Source organism: Pelodiscus sinensis, chromosome 17 (genome assembly GCF_052426305.1).
Source record: "Pelodiscus sinensis isolate ZL-2025 chromosome 17, ASM5242630v1, whole genome shotgun sequence".
NCBI classification, from domain to species: domain Eukaryota; kingdom Metazoa; phylum Chordata; order Testudines; family Trionychidae; genus Pelodiscus; species Pelodiscus sinensis.
This window is the reverse complement of record NC_143068.1, coordinates 20,345,238-20,371,795: the sequence shown is the minus strand read 5'-3', so window position 1 is coordinate 20,371,795 and position 26,558 is coordinate 20,345,238. Positions and strand designations below refer to the sequence as shown.

General features: G+C 41.9%; 1 protein-coding gene and 1 long non-coding RNA gene across 8 annotated transcripts in view; one reads left to right on the top strand and one right to left on the bottom strand.

The window, feature by feature from the left end:
* Positions 1-26,558, bottom strand: part of NFATC2 (nuclear factor of activated T cells 2) — a 147,217-nt gene that overhangs the window by 11,320 nt on the left and 109,339 nt on the right. Inside the window, exon 10 of one of the 7 annotated variants that reach the window (XM_014576720.4) lies at positions 5,061-5,148. The exons of the other annotated variants lie outside the window; for them this stretch is intronic. Within the exon in view, the coding sequence (XP_014432206.2) occupies positions 5,105-5,148 (44 nt within the window). The 3' untranslated portion in view covers positions 5,061-5,104. The remainder of the gene's footprint in view (positions 1-5,060; positions 5,149-26,558) is intronic. 7 annotated transcript variants of the gene reach the window in all.
* LOC149523463 (uncharacterized) overlaps positions 1-26,558 on the top strand; it is a 153,979-nt gene that overhangs the window by 90,108 nt on the left and 37,313 nt on the right. The gene's annotated exons all lie outside the window — the stretch shown is intronic.

Below are 26,558 nucleotides of genomic sequence, written 5' to 3'. Positions count from 1 at the left end.
GAAAGAAGTGGGCACTGGCTCTAAAGGGTCATTTCCTTTATAACAAGGAGTGGGTTGAACTGGCAGGCTGATTTATTTATCAACACGTTTGTTCGTTCAGGCAGTGTATCAAAAACATATTGTATGTGCATTTCCTGTCGATTTCATGCAGCCACCTCATATGCAAACATAACACTCTTCCTGATGACAAGAGGTCATTTCAGTCTAGGGAGGACTAATATTTTAGGTGAAAACAGGAACGTGTAAAAGACTTACACTGATTGGAAAATAGACTGAAGCTAATTTTCTTAAACTTGCTGGGGGAAAGTGATCTGGGATGCTGATTTTTGTTTCTACACCAAAAAAATAAAACTTAAGTAAAGCAAAAATCTGTGGGACAGGGCTGTCAAGCTAAGAGAACAGCAACAGGAGAACGGCTACTATCTGGTCTCTGGTAGAGTACAGACAACGCTGAAGCTGGCAGGCGCAAAAGAGTGCAGGCAATGTACTGAAGCACTTGAAATCTAGCAATTGCAGGGTATATTTGACAGTCAACTTCACTTTCACCTCTGTATTGCAGGCTGATAGCTGATTTTGTTGGCCAAGGTGACGGGGGACAACAGTGATTGTACAACAATAAAAACAGCAGCGCAACCCAATGAATCAGACCTCTTTGTAACCTGATTACTGTTTCCTTGACTGCTTCTCGGGTGTAAGCAAAGGAAGAGTTTTGTCTGTGCTGTGGCAGATGAGGTTGTTGGTTCCTGAGGACTGCAGAGCCAACGCTCCGCCTTGTAAATGTTTACTGCTAATGAAAGTCAGAATGAGTTGGTAAGGCTATGAATTAAGCTAGCCAGAGGCTGCTGTCTTCTAGCTATAAATGGGCCTGAGCTGCATCACTGGAGCTTTAAGAGAAGGAAGAACGATACTGTTTGTACAACACTTAGCACAACAGGGTGCTAGTCCACAACTGGGGTCCTAAGCACCACTGCAATACAAACAAATAATAGCAAGTGGATCCAAGCTTCCCAGCTCAGGTTCACATTGAATCTGTCTTCCCCCAGTATTTTGGGAGAATCTGAATCCACATCAAGACGTGATCTTAGTGACCTTACTTTCTAGAGTGGGCTGAAGGGGAGTGACAATGCACCCAAATTTTGCATTCTGATCTGACTTTCCGCTCTGAATTTCTCTCCGTGGTGGAGTTGGGCTGGTCTACACTACACAGTTAGGTCAACGTAAGGCAGCTTACATTGACCTAATTAGGCCAGTGCACACACTATAGACGTGACCCACCGATGTAAGTGTCCTACCACATTGATGTCATCACTCCACCCTCATGGATGGCGTTGAACTCATGGCAGTGTAGTTAGGGGGGTGCAGTGTCTGTGTCAGACCCACCAGCCTGGGGAGAGGAGCAAGACAGGCAATTGCTCCAGGGCCCAGCAATTCAAAGCAACCTGGGGCTCCAGTTGCTGCCACCTCCACTGCTGCAGTAGCAGTGGCAGTGGGCCCTTTAAATTGCTGTTAGAGCCCCATGTTGCACACTGCAGAGCCCCAGGTGGCACATTCAGATGATGCTGAGGGCCCAGTACCCTGGCTCTGCCCCTGCTGCCCAAGGCCCTGCCCCTTCCTGGAGGAGCTGAGAAGTTCAAGGTGGCTGCCCTCTGCTCCCGCCTGGCATAGCTGAGGTTCTGGCAGAAAGATGTGCAGAGCTGAGAGCACTGGCTCTTTGTCCTCCTACACTGTCTCTCTTTAGTCAGTGGAAGCGCTCCTGGTGAGCATGTGCACCATGGCGAGAAGGAGGGTAATTATTATATGTGGGCTGACATATGGGCTGTAGTGTAGACATGCCCACAGTCAAAGTGTCCATTATAGGGTGGAAACTGCCACATCCGCAGAATAGCGGACATTCCAGTACTTCTGGGAAGAGGCGGCCCTATCTCAGCCGACATGACCTTGCATGCACTGTGCATATGAAATCATGCTGCATGGAGGAAGCCATTTTGAAGGCTACTCCCTCCCCCCCCTCCAATGTACTGGCATGAGCTCATATGCACAGTGCATAGGTCATGCTGCTAGGGTGCTGGCCTGGCATTCAAAATGGTTTTCTTTGTCTATGATACCAGACCCAACCATATCTGGATTTGGCTCAGTGCTGGATGGGAGCCAAACCTGAGCAAAACAGGACTGCCCAGTTTAACACAAGACACATATGTAGCTTTTCTCGTCCAGTTTCAGAGTCCTTAGAGCCCAGTTGCACTACTCGCTGGTTGGGAGTAAACAGAAATGATCTAATTAATCAATAAACTGTTATCAGAAGGTGCCTGTTGTGTGCCTGCTCCGGGGTGTATTGCCACTTACATTGTAACAAGCCAGAAGAGCTGATAAAACAGGACAAACCATATTAGGAGGATATAAGTAAATCTTACGGAAATTAAATAATAAAGAATGCACATTTAAATAATGTCTGACGTCAGCTGAACAGATCAGGGAAATTCTCAGGCCAGAATTCCTGCTGCAGTTTATCCTTTTGTGTGACTCCACTTAACAACTAATGCTTGGGCTCTAATAATTGGAAATCCCTGCAGCGGCTAAAAGCAAAAGTTTCACTCAAGTACCCTGATAGAATAGCTCTGTTACTGTTGATTTCTTTGAATTAAAGTCAGTCTTTTAGTGTCCAGTTTTCCAAGGGCCTTCAAAACCATGACAGCAACACTCCCCTCCCTTGCATATTTGCACATGCAAATAAGCACCTGAGCAAAGTGAGACAGCGGCTTTACTGTTAGATACCCATTTGGCATATGCAAATGTTTGCTGTATCATGCACAAATATTGAGCCACATTTTCAGTAGAGTAACTTCCATTTTGTGAGTGCAGTTTGCACTGGTCATGTTGTACTTGACTTGGATTATAGGCATGAATTGAAGTGCTGGTGTCTTTGAGCTGCTTGAGCACGTAACTTGGATTGTTACAGGCACAAGAACACTGGTTTTCACATGTATGGTTCAATACATATACAAAGGGTACATGGGACGATAGTGGCAACGACACAGAGTCAGTGGGCACAAACCCCTTTGTTAAGAGATTGCGCTATGGCCAGTAGCAGCTAGTGCCCTTCTTGAGGAATGGATTCTGCCCCTTCACGTGCTATAGCCCCCTTGCATAGGCTGGTTTACTTGGTCTCTGTGCAAGGGAGCTAGATTCCATCTGCTCTGATTTTGACATTATGGAACCCATAATCCATAGGAAAGGCTTGTATTTTAGGGTGTTAGACTAGGTCTCATAAGACCTGAGTGCTGTTGGCAGCTCAGCCACAGATTTCCTGTATGACCCTGGGCAAACCACTTTACCTCTCTGTGCCTCAGCTCAACAGAGATAATATCAGTCACCTGCCTTACAGGGGAAGGTGAAGATGAATTCCTTAATGCTTGTGACAAGCTAATTTGCTATGGCATTTATGAGCCTAGAGAGAGAAGACCTTATGTCAGAATCCATATTCTTTTCAATCCTCAGTGCAAGGGTCTGTGTTGCTTTACAAAAGGCCAAATCCACATTACACAAGGGAGGCAGGTATTCCTCTGATGTGACCTGGCATAGCTCCACTGACATCACTGGGGGGGGAGGGGGAGAAGGGGGGTTAAAATACAGATGGCTACACCACTAGAAAAAGGATCCAGAACTGAATGTTCCCTTGACTTTTCAGCTTAAATCTGTCTTATTGCAAAAAAGTTTGCATGCAAATTTGTAGTAAAGTGGATCTCTGAAAAATAAGCCAAACAGGGCCAAAACTGTAATTTGTAAAATTCTGTTGTGTCAGGCTTCTGCTCAGAACAACTCTTTACAGATGAGTAATAAATCCCTGTAAAGGGAGCGAGGGAGGTGTTTAACGATAGAAAACATCCTGACTGACCCATTGCAACACAGGAGTTAGTGGGAACTGTATACATTTAGTCCAGCCAATTCAAAAGAGCAGAAGCCTTAAAGGATTCTTGCTAGCACTTTTACAGTGAGGATGTTGACTAGAAATAATAGAAGGATTTTTATCATACTCTTGCTTGTTAACATCCCACAGTAACAGAACTGTTATTACTAACTTCGTGGGCTTACAGTGCTAGATCCCAAGTTTGCATGCACATGATAAAGTCACAATTTTAATAAATGAGTACTTTTAAAAAATCAAATCCCATCTTGACATGTAAATTTAAAAGCTTGCACCAGCAAAAGAAAAGATAACAAAGGGTCACAAAGTTGTTGCTCAAGCAATACTCACATTCTAATCAGTGGACCTAAGTCAGACTAAATCAACTTAAATCAGAGCGATGTGACACGATTTCAAGTAAGCTCGATTTTCTTCTTATCTAGGGCCCTATCCAATAATCAAAGCAGATACTCTCACTAGTGTTGGTGAGCATCGAGTCAGGTCCTTGTAGCCATATAAATAAGAGATAATTCCTAGTCACGTCATTGCAGGTATGCCACTATAAAACCAGGGCAAATGAGAGGACTCTCTTGCTTGGGTGGAGTCCTACAACAGTAAGTTCTGCAGGAACTGACCCAAAATCCTTGCTAAAGGAGATCAAACTAATCTGCATTGCAGGATAAATTCCCCTCTAATCTTTATGCTGCAGGTAAGAAATCCTGCTTATTCAGTGCTTGTTTCCTGGACATTGCCAGGAGCTTTGCATGTGAAGCAAGGGCAGAATATGCATTAGGAAAGTGACTATATATAAGAGTGGGTAGACAGTCTTTCCCTACAGTTGTGGAGTGACGCGTTTGCTAGGAACACAGTTTGATACATCTAAGCAAGCTGCAGATTCTAATGACAAAGGGTAGCCACTGAATATAAATGTCAGTTGTCTTAAAGAAAGAGCATGCACAATCCAATGCCTCTTCCCTGCCCACCAAACCCCAGATATGTCAGGAAATCTACAAGGTATATAAAATGGAAGCAAGAGTAATTTTAAAAAAAGAAGCTTTTAAGCCAAATTAAAAGTGGCATGATTTTTAATTTATTTCTTAAATAAGTGTAAGGTTAAGAAAACACTCAGCTGGAGAAAAGGCAGAAAAATATCAATTACCTTTTACTTTGATTTCTTGGATCAAAGATCACAGTCATTCTGTTTCATATAATGTTTTGTATCCAGCTAAGATGTGTATCTATCAGCTCTGAAAAAGATTTGCAAAACCATTTTTGAGAAAAAAAATTGTAACCTTCAGCCTATTTCATAAGGCCAAATGTTACAGTTATTGGCTATTCTTTCATTGTGTGTCTTAATTTATTCAATGGACATTTCGGCATACATAATATACAAGGCAGAACTTAACCGCTGACCTTTTTATTTGCTCAGATCCAGCACTCTATTTTGCTTTTTTATACATTTCCTAACTACTGTTATCTAAAAAGGAATGTTAAAAACTTATACCAATACATTACCTTTATTTAAACTGTACGAGCAGTGCCAATAATTTGATCTGAGATTTCTGAGGCACAGGAAGTCCATGTGTCTAATAAGCCAGGTTAAGGACTAGTCATTGCCTTTTACAGTAATTCCATAATCATTATCATTGTAGTGGCCCAAGTGAAACATGAATATAAATATGCCAAATCTAATCTCAGCCTCTTTTAGGTTACATGGTGGACATGCATATGTGTTAGACTATTGTATCATCTATAAAGAACAGTAATGTTATGTGCAAAGAACTTCTGAAAATTACATCTTTGCTTCAACCACATAGGAAGTGAAACTGTTTTTTTATAAAATGGCCATACTTTATATTCAGTTTCTTTTAATCTATCAGATCTCTTTAGATTTCCTTTCAATTCACTATGAAAGCCTTTGGCTCCAATTTAAACCCAGTGCAAAGATTTTTTTAAATCATAGTATTAAAGAATTAAAAATGCTCTTTCAAGACTCATCTAATATTGAGTCCAAGAATCACAAATGTCTTTGCAGTTGGATTTCAAGTACCTATACATAGAAGAGAAGTATTTTACTCGGCTCCTGAAGATGGTGCACCACCATATTTATGTGCTTAATCCTACCATTCTGTACATGCCATACTTTAGACCCTCTGTCTTGGTAAACCATCCTTTGAACATGCGAGCACATCTATTTCCTGAGGTACTAACTCAGTTATATCATCAGGAAGAAGCCAAGTACCATGAAACTGCACTGGCAAAAAATATAGGGAGACTTTTTAGTTTTGTAAACAACAGAATGGAGAACTTGTTCTGGAACTAGAGAGATCTAGAAAGAGGTACTCAGCTCACAGTCATTGAATTACCTCTACGAAATTCCACTCCCTAATTTAAAGAATAAGTTTGAACCCTTCCTGGACCTATTCCTCCTTTACCTCTCCATAATCTGTGTATTTCCTAGCTCTCCCACCATCCCGCACATAGTGTTGTCAATGTCATTTAATTGAGCAAACTCTTCACAAAAATTAGATATGTAAAAGTAAATGATGATTCTGCCCCCATGCATATATTTTATGCCAGTTTAAATGAACCTAAAACCCATCCAACCAACCAGATCTTTCCAGGACTCTAACATACGTTCTCTAGAATTTGACGGACAACAGAATCTAAATACATTTCATGCAATGAAGTAATATTTGCACTTGTGGCTAAAGCCTGGCTCCACCTAGGCCCGGCCTTTGGGCAATGCGAGTGAGGTGGTTGCCTTGGGCCCCGCGCTGCCCAGCTCCTGGCCCCACCCACCCCGCTGCTCACTCGCAGCCCTGAATGGGCGGCGCACAGCCATGTGGCTCAGCCAAACACAGTATGCTGCCCTGGGCCCCACAAACTCTTTGGCCAGGCCTGGCTCCACCTAGCTCAACATCAAAACTTCCATTGACTTCAAAGGGCCTGTATTTGGTGCAGGATGTTTGTTATACTGTCTAGTTATCCGACTTTGATAGGGCTACGTGCAAAGTAAGGAACAAAGAAGAGAAAAATGGCTATTGTGCTATCGTGCCCAGAATTTTTAACAAGAAGCTTGACATGTCTGTAATAGAAGAGTGAAAAAAATACGTGTCTGTTCCTTTCAAATCCAAAGTCTCCTGTGTGCACAATGCATCATGAGTATCTAGGGAAAATTCCAGACAGATCATCAATTTGCTCATATCACAGATTATTATGACCCTAGAAATCCAGAGGATATTTTGCATGTTTCTATTATCAATATCCTGCCTAACAGGGAAGCTGAGCCTAACTCATTTATAAAAATTTGCCCTTAAATGTGTCACTAGGAAGTGTCACTTAGTGGTTGGAGCACAAGACTAGCTGCTAGGATACCTATACTTGGTTCTCAGTTTTGCTATTAACTTGTCATGTAGCATTGGCCATGCCACAGGGGCGAACATTTTCCAAAGCACTGGTTCTCAGCCAGGGGCTCAGGGCCCTGGGTGGCTGTAAGCAGCTTTCAGAGGATCTGCAAAGCAGGGTCAATGTTAGATTTGTTGAGATCCAGGGCAGAAAACTGAAGCCCTCTTAAGCTAGAGGTCCTGAATCCTTCCACTTGGGCCTGAAGCCTGAGCAATATAGTTTTGTGGGTCCCTGTGGCATGGATCCCCAGGCAATTAGCCTGCTTGCTGTCCTCTAATGCTGGTCCTGGCTTTTAGATGCCAAAAATCAGTTACTGTGGCACAGGTGGGCCATAAAGTTTTTATAGCAGAGAGTACAGGCAGGAGTTCAGAAAGAAAAAGGTTGAGAACCTCTGCTCCAAAGTGTCCCCTAAGGGTCTGATTGTGAAGGCAGAACAGCACTTAATGGGGTTTTCAGAATTGCCTAAGCTGGTTAGATACCTAACTTCTGGAGCCACCATTCTGTGGCACATAAATGCCTTTGAGAATCTGGCCCTATGTGCCTAAGTCTTTTGATGTCACTTTGAAGTACTCAGGGCAGTTTGCCTAAACTTCAGTGGAGTTATCTCTGAGAATCAGAACATAGATATTCCAGTTTGGACATCCAAAAATTGAGACACCTCAGATTGGATAACATGTTTGAAAATTTGAATCTTAACATCTCTGTGTCGGCATTTACTCATCGTTGAGCTCCTCAGACAAAAGTTACTATGCAGAAGTACAGAATAGTACCATAAACAGCAAACATTCTGGGCCAGGAAAATGTTCCTTGAAGGCATTTTCTTTTCAATGAATTAAGGAAAAAAATGAATGTACAAAGAGAGAAAATTGGAGCTGTTTGCCTGAGCATAACTAATTTGAAACTTGCCTTAGCCCTAGACTCAATTCTTATAAGTGTGTGAAGAATTATTGGGTTCCTTTACTGTTTAGCCAGGCTTCACATGGGGCAAATAGTTACAGCTTTGTAAATCAGTAATAAGTCACACCTGAGTTTGTAAGTGACTGGTTAAGTCATTACATTTCTGTGGCCAGAGGGCTTTCACACAATTAAACTGGTTGTTTAATTCCGTGGAAACCAATTTATTAAGATCCCACAATAAGAGGACTGCAATCTCAAGTACAGAAAGCAAATGGGGGAAGAGGTATTATTTATAAAGCCCAAAATCTCCGCTGGGAAAAGATAGCAAATATCACCTTACAGCAAATTACGGTGAATGAGATGCTTAGAGTTTTAAATGATAATAAAGGGTTATCTGTGGTGGTTTCTGTTATTTAAATGGTTTCCCTTTTAAAGGCCACTGGATAGCAATAAATTAAGGATTGTAGGTGGCTTCTCCATGAACAGGGAATAACTAGTGCTGCAGTGTTTGTAGGACACACACATTAATTTAACTTGTTGCTTAACTTTTCTCAGCAAGGAAAGGTTTGTTGTTTTGCAATTGCAAAGCAATATTTTTTTTGCTTCAGAAGTGTGATTTCCTGTTTGCTTGATGGATTGCAGTATTTTATCATTGGTTTCTCATCAGAAGATTCTAAGATAGGTACAGACTCTGCCTACACATTGAGCTGGAGGAAGAATTTGCGTCAGCTGGAAATCAAGAAAGTGCACTTTCATGCAAAACTTTCATGTACTTTCCCTCCTTTCATACAAGCCATTTGGTATTCTTATATTGTTGCGAGAGATATTTTGAGTTGTTTGGGAGGCTCTGCCCCTCCAATGGCCAGAAAACTACCATATGGGGACTGAATTTATTACTCTCAAACAGCAGGAAAGAAGGGAATCTGCATGACATGCCAGGCACAGGGAATGTGCAACTTGACATGTCTTTCCCAGCACGCACTTCATGTACTCAAGGTTGAGTAGACTGCAGAAATTCAGTGTGGTACCTAATACCATCCTTGGTGTTCCAATCCATCAGTCAGTGGACTGAGGTACTAGTCAGTATTAATAAGGCCCTGTACCACAATCAGGCCCTATATAATTAAGGAACAAGCCTCCTTAATCACAGCAAACCTCTAGACATCATGCAAAGAGGAACCTATAAATTCTATTTATTGTGCTTGATAGTTTGTTCAATCTTTATATAAATTATGAAGACATACATGACGGATTGGAAAGGGATTTGATATCATCATGTGGGAGTTCTGAAAGTGTAAATTGTCAATTCCAAAAAATATATCTTGACAGTGGAAACCTGATTTGGATTTGTTGTGATGTTTAAGTCCAGCACTTCCTTGCAGATTTGATTTGTACTAGTTAATAACAAAGTTTTTTTAAAACATTATTTCTGATTGCATATATTTAGATATGACTTTCATTGTGCAATTGTTTGATACCAGCATGTTTTACCTGAAATTGTAAGAGAGGGACACGTGTTTGAGTCATGCTCTCTATGGTTTGTAGAGATTAAAATGGAGTTTAGTTTTAGTAACCATGTGATGAGATCAAGTGAAATATCCCCAAGTAACACACTCGTTCTTTGAGTAAATATGTGCAAACTTATATGGAAGTGGGGAAGGGAGTTGATTTCCTTAAACCAGAATGGATGGTTAAAGCAATAAAGAAGTGTTTCAGCAAAAAGACTGAAATAAAAGAAGGGACATAAACACAGTGCCGAAGTCTCCACTTGGTCACTCCTACTTTAGGATGATGTAACCCTGTTACACTGATGTAAACTGGAGTAATGCAGTGGTGAATCACAATTACACTTCTCAATAAGTGGATATTTCGAGCCCCATAAACTTGTTACATAAATGCTGAGCTAAGTTGTGCTGTTTGCGATTAACATATCTTCCTTTTAAATTCAAAACAGCAAAACTCAAGATGGATTTAGAGAAGCATTTTTGCTACTATAACTTAACATATCTTGTATGAAGTGCTAGGGCACATCCCAGAAGTTACCACAGTGCCTCTAAAATAGCAAGAACTGGCAGGAAAAGCATACATACTAAACCACTTGCCATTCTGTCGTTTCATAAAATCCTAGACTTCACCTATCTGATAGGAGTCAATAGTATCTATTTAATTAAGCATTTTAAAATGAGGGAAAATGAACTGGGAAAGGGCACTTTTTGGTGAAAATAATTATGGCATAGGAATTAAAGAAGACAGCTTCTGCATGTTTATGACTAAGGGTGAGAAATAAAGATCCACTACTTATTTCTTGTAAGTGCAGCTACTTACTGACTTTTCTGCCATAAATTATTAGAAGATATATTTCATTGACTGGGAAACAAAACAATTATTTTAGACAGTTTTTTTAAATAGATGAATAGGCAATAATCTAATCTAATCACATCTCCCCCCAAGCATTTCTGGTTATTTCCACTTAGTCACATAACTACTTACTGGGCTATGTTCTGCCACACTTACTCATTCTGAGTCATCCTTTATTGTGTGAGCAGCCCTACTGAAATCAGTGGGGCTTCTCACAGAACCTGTTACCTGGCCCTGGTCAACCAAAGTTCTCCAAGAGTGTATCTAAAGTAAAGCTTGATGCTAACTCTTTGGTGCTGGCTGCCCCCTTATACCTAAGGAGCATGTAAACATTATAGGCCAAACTTTCATACAAAATAAACACACAATTGTCTCTCCGCATGCCATTTTTCAGTTGTCACGTGCAATCTTAATGACGGCATGTGCAAATGAGGTACAGTTGCTTGTACAATTGCACACTAGAGCTGGAGGGGGGAGTGGTTCAAATGGTTTAAAGGAAATAGGTGTTCAGCTCTCCCTGAAAAATCAGTACAAGTTAGGCACTTAACTTCCCCCAGGGTCCTTTGAAAATCTCAGGCCTAAATGTAATGAAATCTGTTCTTGTGTATATATCCCACTCCCATTACAGCCCCACTCCCTCTAAAAGATGAATATTTTGTGCATTAGGCTATTAATGTTAGGAAGAGAGTTGTGATCCACACTAGAACCTTATTAAGAAGATACCATGTACAGTGCATGTGCAGATATTAGAAAATATGACATGCCCAGAGGATGTATTACTGTAGAAGCTTGTTAAAACCCAGCAAACTACACTGTAATTACAAGAAAAAACTAAAGACTACAGGAAACCAGCAATACATCTGTATTTGCATCTCATCTAAATAAGGCCTGAAACTTTTTACCAGCAAATAGTCTGAGATTATGAGAAAAATTTACACCCATCATCCAAAGAATCAAAACTTTCAATATGAGTAAATTGTGCTAGTGAGAAAACTTTTGTTTTAAGTAAGAAAAAAGGTACTAATTACCAGAAACTATATTGAGCTCTTCATTATACCGTAGCAGTTAGATAATTTTATTTTTGGTAAAGGGAAGGCAGTCTCAAGAGTTACAAGGTTGGGTAATTCCCAACCTCATAATACTGTAGTAGCAATAATTTAAACCAGTGGGGCCCATAGACTATTTTACCTCAATGCTTTGGGGATGTCCCCTCCAGATTTTAGATAACAATTTTGGAACAACTAAATAAGAGACTGCTCCACAGAAGCTGTCTCAGGTTTTAGTGAGCCATTCCAAATTGTACTAACATACAAGCTTTTGTGCTATATATAGTTCAGGTAAGACCAATAAAGCCATATTCATTATAGCATCTCAGGGGTGTGACTTAAGAAACATCCAGTAATTGCCAACTGTATGACAGTCTATAGCTCTGTACACTCGCATGCGTGGCCAGCCTATGATCCTGCATCTCTGTAATTTGTATTGAAAATATTTGTAGTTTTATTTGTTTTTACAAGAAGCATATCACACATCCATGGGTATTATTCCGGGTGAGATTCAACCCAGCTAGTACAGATTTTGGAACTCTTCTCTGGAATCAAACAGGTTGGTAATGTCTGTCGTGTCTATTATAGGTAGGGGCAGATATACGGCAGGGCGAACGGGGCAGCTGCCCCGGGCCCCACACTTCAAAAAGCCCCGCACATGCGCCATGGCGCCGCTGCGCATGCGCATGGCATCACTGCAGATGCGCCGTGGCAAAGGGGGGGCCCCGCGGAATTACACTGCCCGGGACCCCGCAAAACTGTCATCTGCCCCTGATTATAGGTATAGTCATAGACTCACAGAGGTGTAAGGTTGGAAGGGAGCCAGAAGTTCATCTAGTCCATTCTCCCATGGTACAGGGCCAAGTATGTCTTGACCAGTATTTGTCCAACATGTCCTTGAAAACCTCCAATGATAGGGAAACCCCAATTGGTTATCAGGTTCCCCCAATTCTACTTTTCTCAAGTTAAATATATCTAGTTTTTTAACCTTTCCTCATAGGTTTGGTTTTTCTAAACTTTTTATTGTTTTTGTTCCCTTCCTCTGGACTCTCTATAATTTGTCCACATCTTTCTTAAAGTGTGGTGCCCAAAATGGGCTACAGTATTCCAGCCGAGGCCTCACCAGTGCTCAGCAGAATAAAACAATTACATGCTTACACCGTACATACAACACTACTATTAATACATTCCAGAAAGATGTTAGCAATTGCGCACATTGTTGGCTCATACTCAGTTTGTGATGCACTGTAATCCCCAGATCCTTTTCTGTAGTACTCCTGCCTTGCAGCTTTCCCCCTTTTATATGGGTGCAGTTAATTTTTCTTTCATAAGTAAAGTACTTTGCACTTGTCTTTACTGAACTGAATTCAGACCAATTCTCTATTTTGTCAAGGTCCTTTTGAATTCTAATCCTGTTTTTCAAAGAGCTTGCAACCTCTCCCATCCTTCTGTCATCTTCAGATTTTATAAACAGAATCATCATTTACTCTGGGCGTGGAGGGCAGCTCTTCCCAACCTTGCTTTGTCCTTTACCTACTTTTCATAGGTTTATAGGCTCCACTCTTTGCATGATAAATCACTTACAATGTCCCAAATGCTCACAACTTGGCTTCTCCTAGAATTTTTATAAAATGATGCCTCTGTTTATACGCATCCTCTTCAATCCATTATTCAAAGCACTGAGGTCAGTACTGACTTGTACCAAACCGACGACCGACTTCTATGGTACTACACTATATGTGACCTCAAACTTTAGTTTGACATGAAACCATTGCTAACTAGTCTTTAAGCATGTTTTTTCAACCCAATCAGTTGTATGTCTCCTTTATAGTAACTCCACTTAGACCGCATTCCCCTAATTTTCTTACGAGAATGTCCCGTGGGACAGAGACAAAAGCTTTACTTAAATCAAGATAAGTCACATCTACTGCTTCTTCCTCTAAACAGCAGGCTAGTAATCCTGTCAAAGAAGGAAATTGGGTAGGTTTGGCATGATTTGTTCTTGACAAATCCATGCTGGGTATTACTTATCACCCTATTATCCACTAGTGCTTACAAAGTAACTGTTTAATAATTTGTTCCAGTTGACTGCTCATGCAAGGAAGGCAGGTAAGATGAGAATAATGTTTGTTTTGCAGAGTGGGGAACTAACTGAAGACAAAGCTATAAAAATAGTCTAAGTGAATCTTGAGACCGTACCAAAGTCACCATGGCCCTGTCAATGTGCCCTTATGAGCCCAGCAAGAGTCCTTTCCAACCCAACAAGTCTAAAATTATTTTTGTTGTAAATACTCAAGAGACAAATACACCCACTTCAACTATCTATTAGTAACATTTGGGCTGTGTCTAGACTGGCAAGTTTTTCCGCAAAATCATCTGCTTTTGCGGAAAAACTTGCCAGCTGTCTACACTGGCCGCTTGAATTTCCGCAAGAACACTGATGATCTCATGTAAGATCGTCAGTGTTCTTGCGGAAATACTGTGCTGCTCCCATTCGGGCAAAAGCCCTCTTGCGCAAATCATTAGCGCAAGAGGGCCAGTGTAGACAGCACAGTACTGTTTTGCGCAAAAAAGCCCTGATGGCTAGAATGGCGATCGGGGCTTTTTTGCGCAAAAGCGCGTCTAGATTGGCACGGACGCTTTTCCGCAAAAAGTGCTTTTGTGGAAAAGCGTCCGTGCCAATCTAGATGCGCTTTTCCGAAAATGCTTTTAACAGAAAACTTTTCCGTTAAAAGCATTTCTGGAAAATCATGCCAGTGTAGAGGTAGCCTCGGAATCTTCATCTTTTTTGCAATGACTAAAATAATTGAACCCATTTCATAAATATTTTGTGTCTGCAAAGGAATCTTGTTTCTGTTCACATAAATTGATACTGAGGCTCAGAAGCATGTGGCTTTTTCCCCAAGAGAACCGATATTAGTCATCAATTAGGGCTTCCCGTCTTCCGAGTTCTTTTTGTAAACAAATATCTATTGGAAAAGATTTTGCAAAAAAATTAGCTATGCAATTTCATCTTATATGTACACTCAGTCCACAGCTGTCAGAAAAAATCAGGTGACTGTATCTACAAATGTAGTTATTTACAATTACCTACTTTGCACATATTGTTGTAGTAATTATGAACACAAATGAGATGCACAAATTAGCATCCCTAGGGTATGATACTGCAAGTTGCTGAGTGCCCGAGTGCCTTCTGCAAGGGCCCAGATCCTCGGAAGTATTTAGGTACCTCATTTCCATTGAAATCAATAATGTGCCCAGAAATCAATAAGAGTTAAGCACCTAAGTAATTTCAACTCCCAGTGGGCAATAGGCTCTTATCCAGATCAGGCACTCTAAGTCTTTCAAAATTTGGCTCATACTCTATCTGCTATTCTGTAAAATCTATCAGACACGATTATCACTCAATAAACAACAATGGAAGTGCTACTCTAACAATGTGTAAGAATCATTTCAAAGAACGGATAAATACAAGTGTGAAGGGTTGCCAGTAATAGTGTGGGTACACAGACCTGGCTAATTGGTTATGCAGGGATGTGTGCCTCCCTATGGTTTCAGTGCAACATAATTGTGAGGAAGGATGCTGATGAATGAATGCAGCCCTGTGTCATGAGATTGCAGTCTCACAACTGCAACTGCCAAGGGGCAGTGATGCTGTGTGATGCAGCAAGGCAAAGCCTGCGTGTGTCAGTTTCTTCTTGAGGACTTGGACCACTGCTATGAAAACTGGTCTGACAGGTGACTCCTGCCAATGTGCATAGCCCAGGGCTAAGGGCAGAGGGGAAGGACTCAAAAAATCAATCAAATGAACAGCTGTAAATTCTAACGATCACGCTCCCATAATTTGTGTGATTGCAGTTGACTGGGCTGTGTGAAGTACCACACACTTAGGCATCTGTCAGCAGCTGGATGCAGGCTCCAATCTACAGAATAGCAGGCTTGCCTGCCATCTATTTGCAGCTAGTAGAAACCAGCCTCTGGGCTGTAATTACCTGCCTGGTCATATGATCTCTTATGAGGGCCAGCAGCATGAAAACAGGAAGGTGCCAGTCATGAAGAGAGAATATTCAGGAGAGATGAAAATGCTAATGTAAAAGGAATAAACATGAAGGGGATTCATTGCTCGAGAGAGGTGTCTCTAGAGACTGTCTTCATTCCGCACTGACAGTAGAGCCCTTAAATATGTGCTTAAGCCCAGCTGTCTTTAAACTAAGCCACACTTGGGCATTTTGATGCAGGCGAGCAGATTTCAGTATGTACTGAACTGAAACTTTATATGTACGGAATGAGCAATAGCAAGGAAGGCTCTCCCCTCCCCCGCACCTCCTTGCACTGTGAGTCTCTCAAGGATCTGCCTCTCAGCAAGGGAGCAATGGCTGCTGATTAGCTGAAGTTAGATTCTTTGGGACAAGGGCTGCGTCCTAGTCTGTGTTTGTATAATACAATGGGGGGGCCCGTTCTTAGCTGGACCATAGGCACGACTGTAATAAACAATACCAGTAGTTCATGCTTTGTTTTTTTATGTAAATCACCACTTATTTAATGATACAAGGTCATCAGCTGGTAACGACGGCTGCCCTGGGTCTGCCTCGGAATTGCTGACCTGCCTGTGGAAGGCTCCACATGCTCTCAGCACCAATTTTTGGAGACAGCGACTCCCTTCCCTTCCCCTCCTCACATCCCCCAATGTCTATTGTTTTCATGGCAAAAGTCACAGTGCAGACTATTCTAGTGGCTACATTTCTGCACCAAAAATGTCAGAGATAACAGTCTCCAGGTTGTTTTCTAATGCTTCCAGGGGCCCCAGTGACTGGGTATGCCACTATGCAGGAGCAGCATTAGAAGCAGGTCAAGGAATAACATGAGAGAGTTCTTTTTTTCTTTTTTCTTTTTTTTTTTAATTTTGAAATGTCATTTGCATCCAGCTGTTGTTATTTTGGAAATCTGCTGGGCTTTGTTTGCATCTGTGATTCAGCATAGCTGCTGCTCCAGCTGCAAAATCCTCAGCAGCTAAATGCCCTACTTAAAGTAAGAGCGTGTGAAATCTTGTGTCCTGACTTGTTACGTTCTCCTGTTCAGACTTTCTTAGCCTTCATTGCTTCTTTCCCTTCAAAAACTGGCTTCAGAACCAAGGCTGGACAAAACAAGGCTGTTTTGTCCAGCCTTGGTTTTGAGGCCAGTTTTTGAAGGCCTCATATGCTAGACGTTAAGGCAGAGGTTGGCAACTAGACTCTAGCTAGTTGTATGCTAGGAAAAAAATCATATGCTAGAGACTAGAGCAGTGGTGGGCAACCTGCATGCAGCCTAAGGGACACCTGCAGTCCATCCCAGTTCTAAGTTCAGCCCATGTAACATTTTGATTACTGCTTTGCCCACACACAGGGTTGTCAGACTACACTACTTTCCATCCGCATATTTTTTTCCTATTGGTATTACTAAAGTGACACGCACATTAAGCAAAGGCACATTAAGTGAGATGTATGCCGGTTGCACACAGCATTGCCTGTGAGAGCCGTGCACTCCTTCTGCACCCAATCAAAGTGCTGCTGCAAGTCCATCGGCCACCTCGCTAATTCTAGGTACACAACCTAGTTAGTAGAACTATCCTATTGAGGAATAGTGATAGAAATGTAGCCGTGTTAGTCTGGTGTAGCTGAAACAAAATACAGGACTATGTAGCACTTTAAAGACTAACAAGATGGTTTATTAGATGATGAGCTTTCATGGGCCAGACCCACTTCCTCAGATCAAATAGTGGAAGAAAATAGTCACAGCCATATATACCAAAGGAGAAGTGGGTCTGGCCCACGAAAGCTCATCATCTAATAAACCATCTTGTTAGTCTTTAAAGTGCTACATAGTCCTGTATTTTGTTTCAGCTACCCTATTGAGGGATAGTGATAGAAATGTAGCCGTGTTAGTCTGATGTAGCTGAAGCAAAATACAGGACTATGTAGCACTTTAAAGACTAACAAGAGGGAGACTGTCATGGTTACAGCAATCTTGAGGCCCACTGAGATGAAGGAGGGCCACTTATGCGGCCCACTCACTAGTCTAGGTTGCTCATGGCAGATCTTTTATACTGAATTGCACTGTTAATACAGAGAATAATTGGCACTTACATGTGCCTACATGTAAGTAGCAGTAGTGGAACAGCCCTTGAAGATATACATATGCTGAGGGAGTTATAATAACTGATCAGAGTACCAGCTGCATCAGAGTATAGCAGGGCAGGGGATATTTTAGGTGGGGTGCCAGGGAAGTATTCACAGAAGGGTTTTGGCAGTCGGAAATTCATGCTCAGGTGGGCTCAGCAGCTTTGTGGGGAAGCCAGGATGAGAACATGACAAATCTGATTGGAGCTCTTTAAGGTGCACAGCAGTTTAGTCAGTCTGCTGTCACGTGCACTGGGATCCCATTGCTGTTTTACAAAAAAACAGCACCTAGTTTGTAAAACCAATACCAAGTACCTGGAAACAGGAGTGTTTCCCATTTTCAAGGACTCATTTTCACCCTATGCTCAAAATTAATTGCTGCCATGCATAATCATGTGCTGGAAGTGAGCAAAGGATACAATAGTGATTAAGCTTCCTGACATAATGAAAAATACAAGGCAAAGTTGTTACCCTAAAATCCTCATGAGGTGATCTCTAGTTACGGCTGAACCTAGGATTTTGGCTGAATCTAAATCCTGTGAGCTCTATCTTATTATGTTTTACAGGACATTGGTGCGAGGAAAAACGTCATTATAGTAGTACGCAATGCTAATAAGGTCTCAAAGCCAGTGACGAAAGGAGGTATTTTATTTCCATTTCACTAGGAAACAAAAATAACTAAAAAACACCATCCTCGATTTATCAGAGGGGGGAAAAACAGCCCTCTGAGAACAGGGATGGTTAAAAATGCCTTGTTGATTTCATGTGGTGTCCCTGCCAGAAGCAAAACCTTGCAATGTGCCTTTTACCACAGCTGAGCTCTGGGCAGGCATATGGAGCGGGGAGGAGAAAGGGGATGTTAAGTTTGCTGTGCAGTCCAGAAGATGAAAACACTGCTGCTGTTTATAGAGGGAAACCCAGTTTGTCAGCCGAAATGAATTCCTTTGCTAATCCATGCAGACTTCATGTTTTCCACCCACCCCGGCCACTGTAAAGACTATCTTTAGGAGGCACAGTGTGTTTGGAAAGGAACAGCTGGAAAGAGGAGGACATTTATGCCAGCTTGGCAGGTTTTCTGGTATGGAAAAAGAGGAATGCTCTCTTGGGTCCCCCCCACAAAATTAAAGCATCTTCATCCAGAGCAAAGTGATGCCAAACACAACAAACAAGAACGGCTTTCCCCAAGCCTCCTGGGCAGCTTCCCTGCAAAGTTTCACAATGGTTTCCATAGAACTTGTTTTGCTCTCATAACCAATTCAATCTGTCCAGGCACTATGGCGCGCACTGTCTTCTGAAGACAAGAAAATTAATTTCTTGGCTTGTTGGCCTGCCAAGGCATTTTGTCTAGGTGCCACAGACAGGGACTCCCCAGATAACTGGGGCATCTGCCTTTCAGCAAACTAGCATTTAGCTTTTTAAAAGCCTCTTGTAATCTTTTAGTCTAAATTCAGAGGAAGGACAAGTTAAGGCTGTTGCAAGGGCTGAAGGGAAATACTTTGCTTGGCTGAGCACTCCAACACCTTGGCCTCAGATCATCCCAATTCCACCAAGCCAGCCTTGTGTGCAGTGTGTCTGTATGCGGCAACATACGTTTCCTGTAATAAACCAGCCTTCTACTGCATGTGTCCCTCATTGCGTACATAGAGGAAATAAGCGTCTCACTCTACTCACCACAATATTGTTGAAATGCTAGTAAATATTATGGCCTCCTTGTGATTAAAGACTTGATTATCTGAACTGTTGAGCTGGGGTACTTTCTCTGAAGGCACATGAGGATAGCAAGTTTAGTGGAACGTCACGCACAAGAGGAGCCCTCCTTGAGCGTGTTAGCTGACTGACACAGGCTCCTCGAAGGGTTTAAAGAGCCATGATGTTTTCCTAAGTGTCAGACAAGACGGGGAATCCCTAAAGAGGTGATTCAAACCAAGCCCCTTGCTTGGAACCAGCAGTTCATGACCCTGAAAGGGCTTTGTGCTCCTAACGTCCACTGAACTCAGTGCTGTAGAATTTGGGATAGAATAGGGATAAAGAAATAGGGTATAGCTTACTCTAAAAATGACAGAACGTAACGGCGCATAGGATAGGTTCTTATTTTAACATCACCCTCTCTAACTGTATGGTAGGAACATAAATATTAAATCTTATGGGGTGATTTTAAAAAACAAACAGAACAACACTCCAAACACTATAGGAAGTTTCCTTTAACAAAATAAGTAATGAAATGGGTAGCCCATCCATCACTGAGCTAGGCATTTCATAAGATCAAGCAGTCTTGTGTGACAGCTAGCCTGATATGTCTGTTAGTCAAGACATGATGGTAATATCACAAGGTAGATTCTCTGATGATAGCATTGCATATCTACCCCCAGAAAGTGAAGCACTGTGGTATGGGGGGAGAAATGAATAAAACTTAAAAAACCAAAATGCCTGCCTTTTGTATGTTTTTTTTCTCATTTGGCCTATATCTGAGTGCACATTTTGATTACTTCTTATTTTAGGCTAGCCAGTTATCTCGCCTCCTATTTTGCAATCTCACCTATGCCTGGACTAGATGATACTGATGCACTACATTGTTTCATGTCAAAAGAATGGAGAGATTCCCCAGTGGTACAAGGGAACCTGCCTGATCATTATTTACTTACACAAATACTGCACCACATTTCCAAATATGGGTGCGTTTTAGCAACACTTGCTTTTTTGTGCAGCAATACTTGCTAGTATAAATTACGTTGGTGTGCCATCAGACAGGTAATTACCCATGCAAGTAACCATTCTGATGGCTACCTGCAATGAAGGTGTTCATGCAACAGCTGTGGGCAAATTGGGGGCAAATGCAAATGTTGAGGATGTTATTTAGATCAGCCACGTTTGAAAATTTGGCTTATTCTGGAATTTTTTAATGGCCAACCTATCATTCTCATGCTTTCCTGTGGGACTTCCCTTTCAACCACCACCAAACAGTGGGATCCAAAAGATATAAATGTACAGAACAAGCCCTAGGCATTATTTGGTGCTATGTAAAATGAGACATTTAGGGCACCAGACGGCTGCCTCACCAGTAGGCCTGCACCACTTCGGATAATGAGTCTGGTAAAGGCTACCCAGGAAAGTGGAGCTCTTGTGAAATAGCACATTGCTATTATTGTTCATAATGACCAGATATTAAACCAAGGGAATTTTTGAATGCCATAATTCTTCTACCACTAGCTCCTGGCTCATCCTTTTGGAGTCTCTCCCCTTCAGTTAGTCATGCTCACTCCTTAAAGGAAGCTTAGAAACCGCCTAAATAAACCAGCACAGATTGAGACATTGCAAATGTCATAAGAGTCATTCATGAGTCTTACTATTTGTCCTACATTTGATTCAATTCATTCATGGATGATGAAGTCATTCTATCATTTAAGAAAAAATACCAAACCAAACCTAAACACACTCTGGGAATCTTTGACTAGACTTCGCTAGATGGTCAGAAGGACTGATTACAAGCTTATACTCACCTTATGTTATTGCATTCTTTGTCTGGTTCAAATTAATGTATCCATGTTAAATGCAAAGTTCATGAGTCTTCTTGTTAATTCAGGACTAGTCCAAATATAGGCATTATAAATGGGTTTAGGTTATTACAGATATATAATTAACTTTTAAGTAATTTGTGTTTTTACATTGGGTCTCAACCCAGTGTCTCCTGCTACAAGCACAATTTTCCATTTATACAAATGGTGTGCACTCTGATCTATTAATAACTACTAATTTGTTTAAGGACAATTGGAATGTGAAAATCACATTGTGCTTCAAAATGCATATGCAAATGTGCACATGGGTTGGTGGAGACTGCAAACTAAAAATCTTTGCTTTGTACTTTGAGGCAGTCTACTAGTATGTTACATATAAGGGCAAAGTCTGCCCTCAGCTACAAACATAGGCCTGGTCTACATGGGACCAGGCTAGTTGGCTTAAAGTCTGCCAATAATAGCACATTGCTTACCTTTCCTTATTCGGCTTACCTTAAGCCAAGCCACTGCAGCATCTACATTGCAGGAGGCCAACAGGAGCACATGCTCCCTTTGGTTTTCCTTACTCCTACTAGACACTGGCGGGGCTGCTCTCAGCATTTGATTTGGGGGTCTACACTACACCCACTAAATTGAATGCTAGAAGATCGATCTCCGGGAGGGTCAATCTTCTCCGTAGTGTAAACATGTCCATAGAGCACCCTTTAACATGCATGGGTGAAATCCTGGACCTGTTGAAGTCAATGACATTGAGATGTAAATCAGCAGGGTCAGGAGTTTTGTGATGCTCAGTCATGTTCTCCCCTGTCTCTGACTACTGCTAAGTTAGCCCAAGATGTGGTGCTTGCTTCTTTTCAAATCACAGCAGCCAGGTCTTTAAGGTCATCAATGCAAAATTTTCCCTACAGTGTTTCTTCTCATATATTGTCCAATCAGGTTTTCAATTTTCTCTAGAAACATACAGCATTGAAATTAGAATACAAAAGTGTCTCGGAATGGGTGATAAAATGATCTGAGAGACTAAGCTCATAGCAGCTTCTGCAATACGCAGAAAAAAAGTCTCTCACCCTTGAGAGCTTTCCTTAAGCAGACGAACTTGCAAATGGATGGAAAATTCAGATGATTCATCACCAGTTGTTTTTTAAGCACAGTGGTCAGTAAATAAAAGTTTTAATGTGAAACATAATATGATGATCAGATGGAAGAGAACAATATTTTAAATACCTCATCCAAAAGGCTTCATTTGCATTAGAGCAGGAGTTTTCAAACTTGGGTCACGGGCATGCTAGAGAAAGCCCCTGGCAGGCCTGTGATATTTGTTTACTCTAAAGCTCTGCAGCCATGGAGCCTCACAGATCCCATTGGCTGCAGTTTCCTGTTGCCAACCAAAGGGAGCTGCGGGAAGCCATGCAGATTGGGACAATGCCCCCCGCCCCAGCTCCCCTTGGCTCGAAATGGCACACCGCAGCCAAAAGGAACTGCAAAGCTCTGTGGTTGCAGAGATTTACAGTTAACAAAGAGTTGCAGGCCCACCAGAGTCTTTCCCTGGCTTTGAAAACCTTTGTATTAGAGAAAAGGTCTCTCTTCCCAATACTTTAAGAATTATCAGTTGCACCCCAAATGATCATGAACTTGGCTTACAGATCATACTATTTAAAAAGTAATACATTTGGGTTGTTTTTATTTGCCTCCTGGTTTCTCAACCTTTGCAGTTCATGGTTCCAAGTTTTCCTCCACAACTACAAAGGGCTGAAATTTACCAAAAATAAACAAACAAACAAACAAACAACAAAAAAAGAAAGCTGATGTATTCATCTGACTTCAGACCTGGAAAAATGTGAAACTCACCTCACAATTAGAGCTAGTGGATTGCATTAGATCATCAGAAGTATGTGGATCAATTTTTTGTTAAATGGCAGAGATTTTGTTCCATCAGTAATGTGATAAATGGAGGAGATGTGTATATAAACAGCTAGGGTGTGTCTAGACTACAGAGTTTTGTCGACAAAAATGGACTTTTGTCGACAAAACTATACCTGCGTCTACACTACCGCTGAGTTCTGGCGACATAAAGTCGACAGAACTCAGCAGTTTTGTCGACGCTGGTAAACCTCATTTTACGAGGCATAACGTCTTTTGTCGACAGAGTTCTGTTTACAGAAGGTGTTATTGCATCTAGGGTTGTGTCTAGACTACAGGGTTTAGTCGACAAAGCAGCTTGCTTTCTCAACAGAACTGGATGCAGTCTAGACGCTCTTTGTCGACAGAATCTTTGTTGACAGAATCTGTTGACAAAAATTCTGTCGACAAAAGCCTGTAGTCTAGACGTACCCCTAGTGTGGTATCTAGAGAGACATTACCCTTGTGCATTATTTAGGCCAGGGCTACTCAACACACAGGCCATATGTGGCCCGTGGACCATTTGCTTGCGGCCTACGGGGAATTTTGGGTTTACGCAGAGCTCAACATGAGGCCAAGGGGTGGGATCCTTTGAACATGGCCTCTACTGGGAACACACTCCACAATGGTGAAGCATCTTCCAGGCAGGGTGAACACTGAAAGATGCAAGCAGATGAGCTGGCTTGGACAGACAGGTACAGGGTGTTTGAGTTTTTACCCCCCTGGGAGGAGGTGCTGGGAGAGCCAGGGCATTGTGGGAAGTGCTTTGTATTGCTGCCTGTCAGTGTGAATGAAGCTACTTGCATATATTTGCATATATATTTGCATGTATATGCAACCACACTTAAGCTGCAGCCCTCAGCATGTGCTGAGAGTATCATTGTGGCCCCTGGGGCTTCCAAAGTTGAGTAGTCCTGATTTAGGTCTTGTTTATACTTCAAGATGTTGGCAGTTTAGCTATACTGGTCTAGTAAAACTAGCAAAGACCTCCTAGTGTAGACACAGCTATATTGGTATAAAAATGATCATACCAACGTAGCTTATCTGGGTTCCCTGAATAGACATAAGTTATGGAGAGGCAATGACATTGGTATAAAATTTCTTGTATCTAAGGCTTAATAGCAATGTCAGCAAAATAAAAAAAAAAATCACACATCCCTAATCAAATGTGGTAAAACTTTTGAAAATGTGAGTCATGATTCCAGCCCCTTCTTAAGGGCTTACATGGGGAATGATTAGTAAAGCGGGCACTATGTGAACCCAATGCAGAGGGCCCTATGTGACGTATTTCACCCAAGCAGCAATCTGTTAATATGTTTACCTGCTTGCACACTACTGCAGGCCCAGTAGTGCATGTTGTTTTAACATGCATTTTTATAAATTTGACCTTTGAGGAAATATTTCATTTAAAAATACTGAAAATTCTGATTAAACAAGAAGAATCTTTGCACAAGCAACCTAGTGTCCCCACTGCATATAATGAACTATTAGGGAGGGGGGAAAGCTTTTGATTTATTTTAACACTAAAAGATTTTCCCAGCATTGTTTGGGTCCTTAATACAATTAATTTTTGGTTTTGTTCATTTAAATCATTGTTCTGTGTTGGAGCTGGGGATAAGGGGTCAGTATGCAGGCTGCCCCAGGGAGAAAGAGCTGCCCCAATTCTCTCTCACCACAACAGTTTGGGTTCAGGTGAGAAGCACCTCTCCATGGCCACTGCAGCTCCAGCAGGTGCAGCTGGGGGAGGGGGTACATGTCCCACAGCTGGGGCAGGTCCAGTATTGTCTGCCCTCTGCACTCCCCAGCTAGATTAAGGAATGCAGCAAACTGTGCACTTTCCCCTTGCTCCCTGACAAAGGGGAACAGCCAGCAATGTTCCTGTATGAATGGGAGAGGGAGAACTGCAGCCTAAAGGGTGCCTGGAGAGGTGGGAAGCTCAGGGCAGCAGTCGTCCTGAATAGGGAGTGGGGGAGGTGTGCCCCCAGCCAGCCCATTTTATCTGTCTGCTGATTCTGTCTCTTTTCTGTATGGTTTTATGTGTCCCCATATGCATGGAGGGGAGCTTCAGCCTCCTCCACCCCCTGCATAAACAAACCTTGCTTTAAGTTTACATTCTGGCATGTAGTGCAGTCAGCAGTGAAAGCTGGCATGTGCATCCTGGTGCCCAGCTCCAGCAAGAGCTGGCTGAGCTGCAGTAAAAGCCAGCAGAGAACTATTTAAAGAGCCGATGGGGCACCATGTTACAATAGAATCATAGAATACTAGGACTGGAAGGGACCTTGAGAGGTCATCGAGTCCAGTTCCCTGCCCTCATGGCAGGACCCAGTACTATCTAGACCATCCCTGATAGACATTTATCTAACCCGCTCTTAAAATATCTCCAGAGTTGGAGATTCCAGAACCTCCCTGGGAAATTTATTCCAGTGTCTGACTACCCTGACAGTTAGGAACTTTTTCCTAATGTCCAACCTAAACCTCCCTTGCTGCAGTTTAAGTCCATTGCTTCTTGTTCTATCTTCAGAGGCCAGGAAGAACAATTTTTCTCCCTCCTCCTTGTGACACCCTTTTAGATACCTGAAAATTGCTATCATGTCCCCTCTCAATTTTTTCTTTTCCAATCTAAACAAGCCCAATTCTTTCAGTCTTCCTTCATTGGTAATGTTCTCTAGACCTTTAATCATTCTTGTTGCTCTTCTCTGGACCTTCTCCAATTTCTCCACATCTTTCTTGAAATGTGGTGCCCAGAACTGGACACAATACTCCAACTGAGGCCTAATCAGTGCAGAGTAGAGCAGAAGAATGACTTCTCGTGTCTTGCTCACAACATACCTGTTAATGCATCTTAGAATCATGTTTGCTTTTTTTGCAACAGCATCAGACTGTTGACTCATATTTAGCTTGTGGTCCACTATAACTCCTACATCCCTTTCTGCCGTACTCCTTCCTAGACAGTCGCTTCCCATTCTATAGGTGTGAAACTGATTGTTCCTTCCTAAGTGGAGCACTTTGCATTTGTCCTTTTTAAAGTTCATCCTGCTTACCTCAGACCATTTCTCTAATTTGTCCAGATCTTTTTGAATTATGATCCTATCCTCCAAAACAGTTGCAACCTCTCCAAGCTTGGTATTATCTGCAAACTTAATAAGCGTACTCTGTATGCTGATATCTAAATAGTTGATGAAGATATTGAACAGAAATGGTCCCAAAACAGACCCCTGTGGAACCCCACTTGTTACTCCTTTCCAGCAGGATTGTGAACCGTTAATAACTACTCTCTGGGAACGGTTATCCAGCCAGTTATGCACCCACCTTATAGTAGCCCCATCTAAGTTGTATTTGCCTAATTTATTGATAAGAATATCAAGCAAGACCATATCAAATG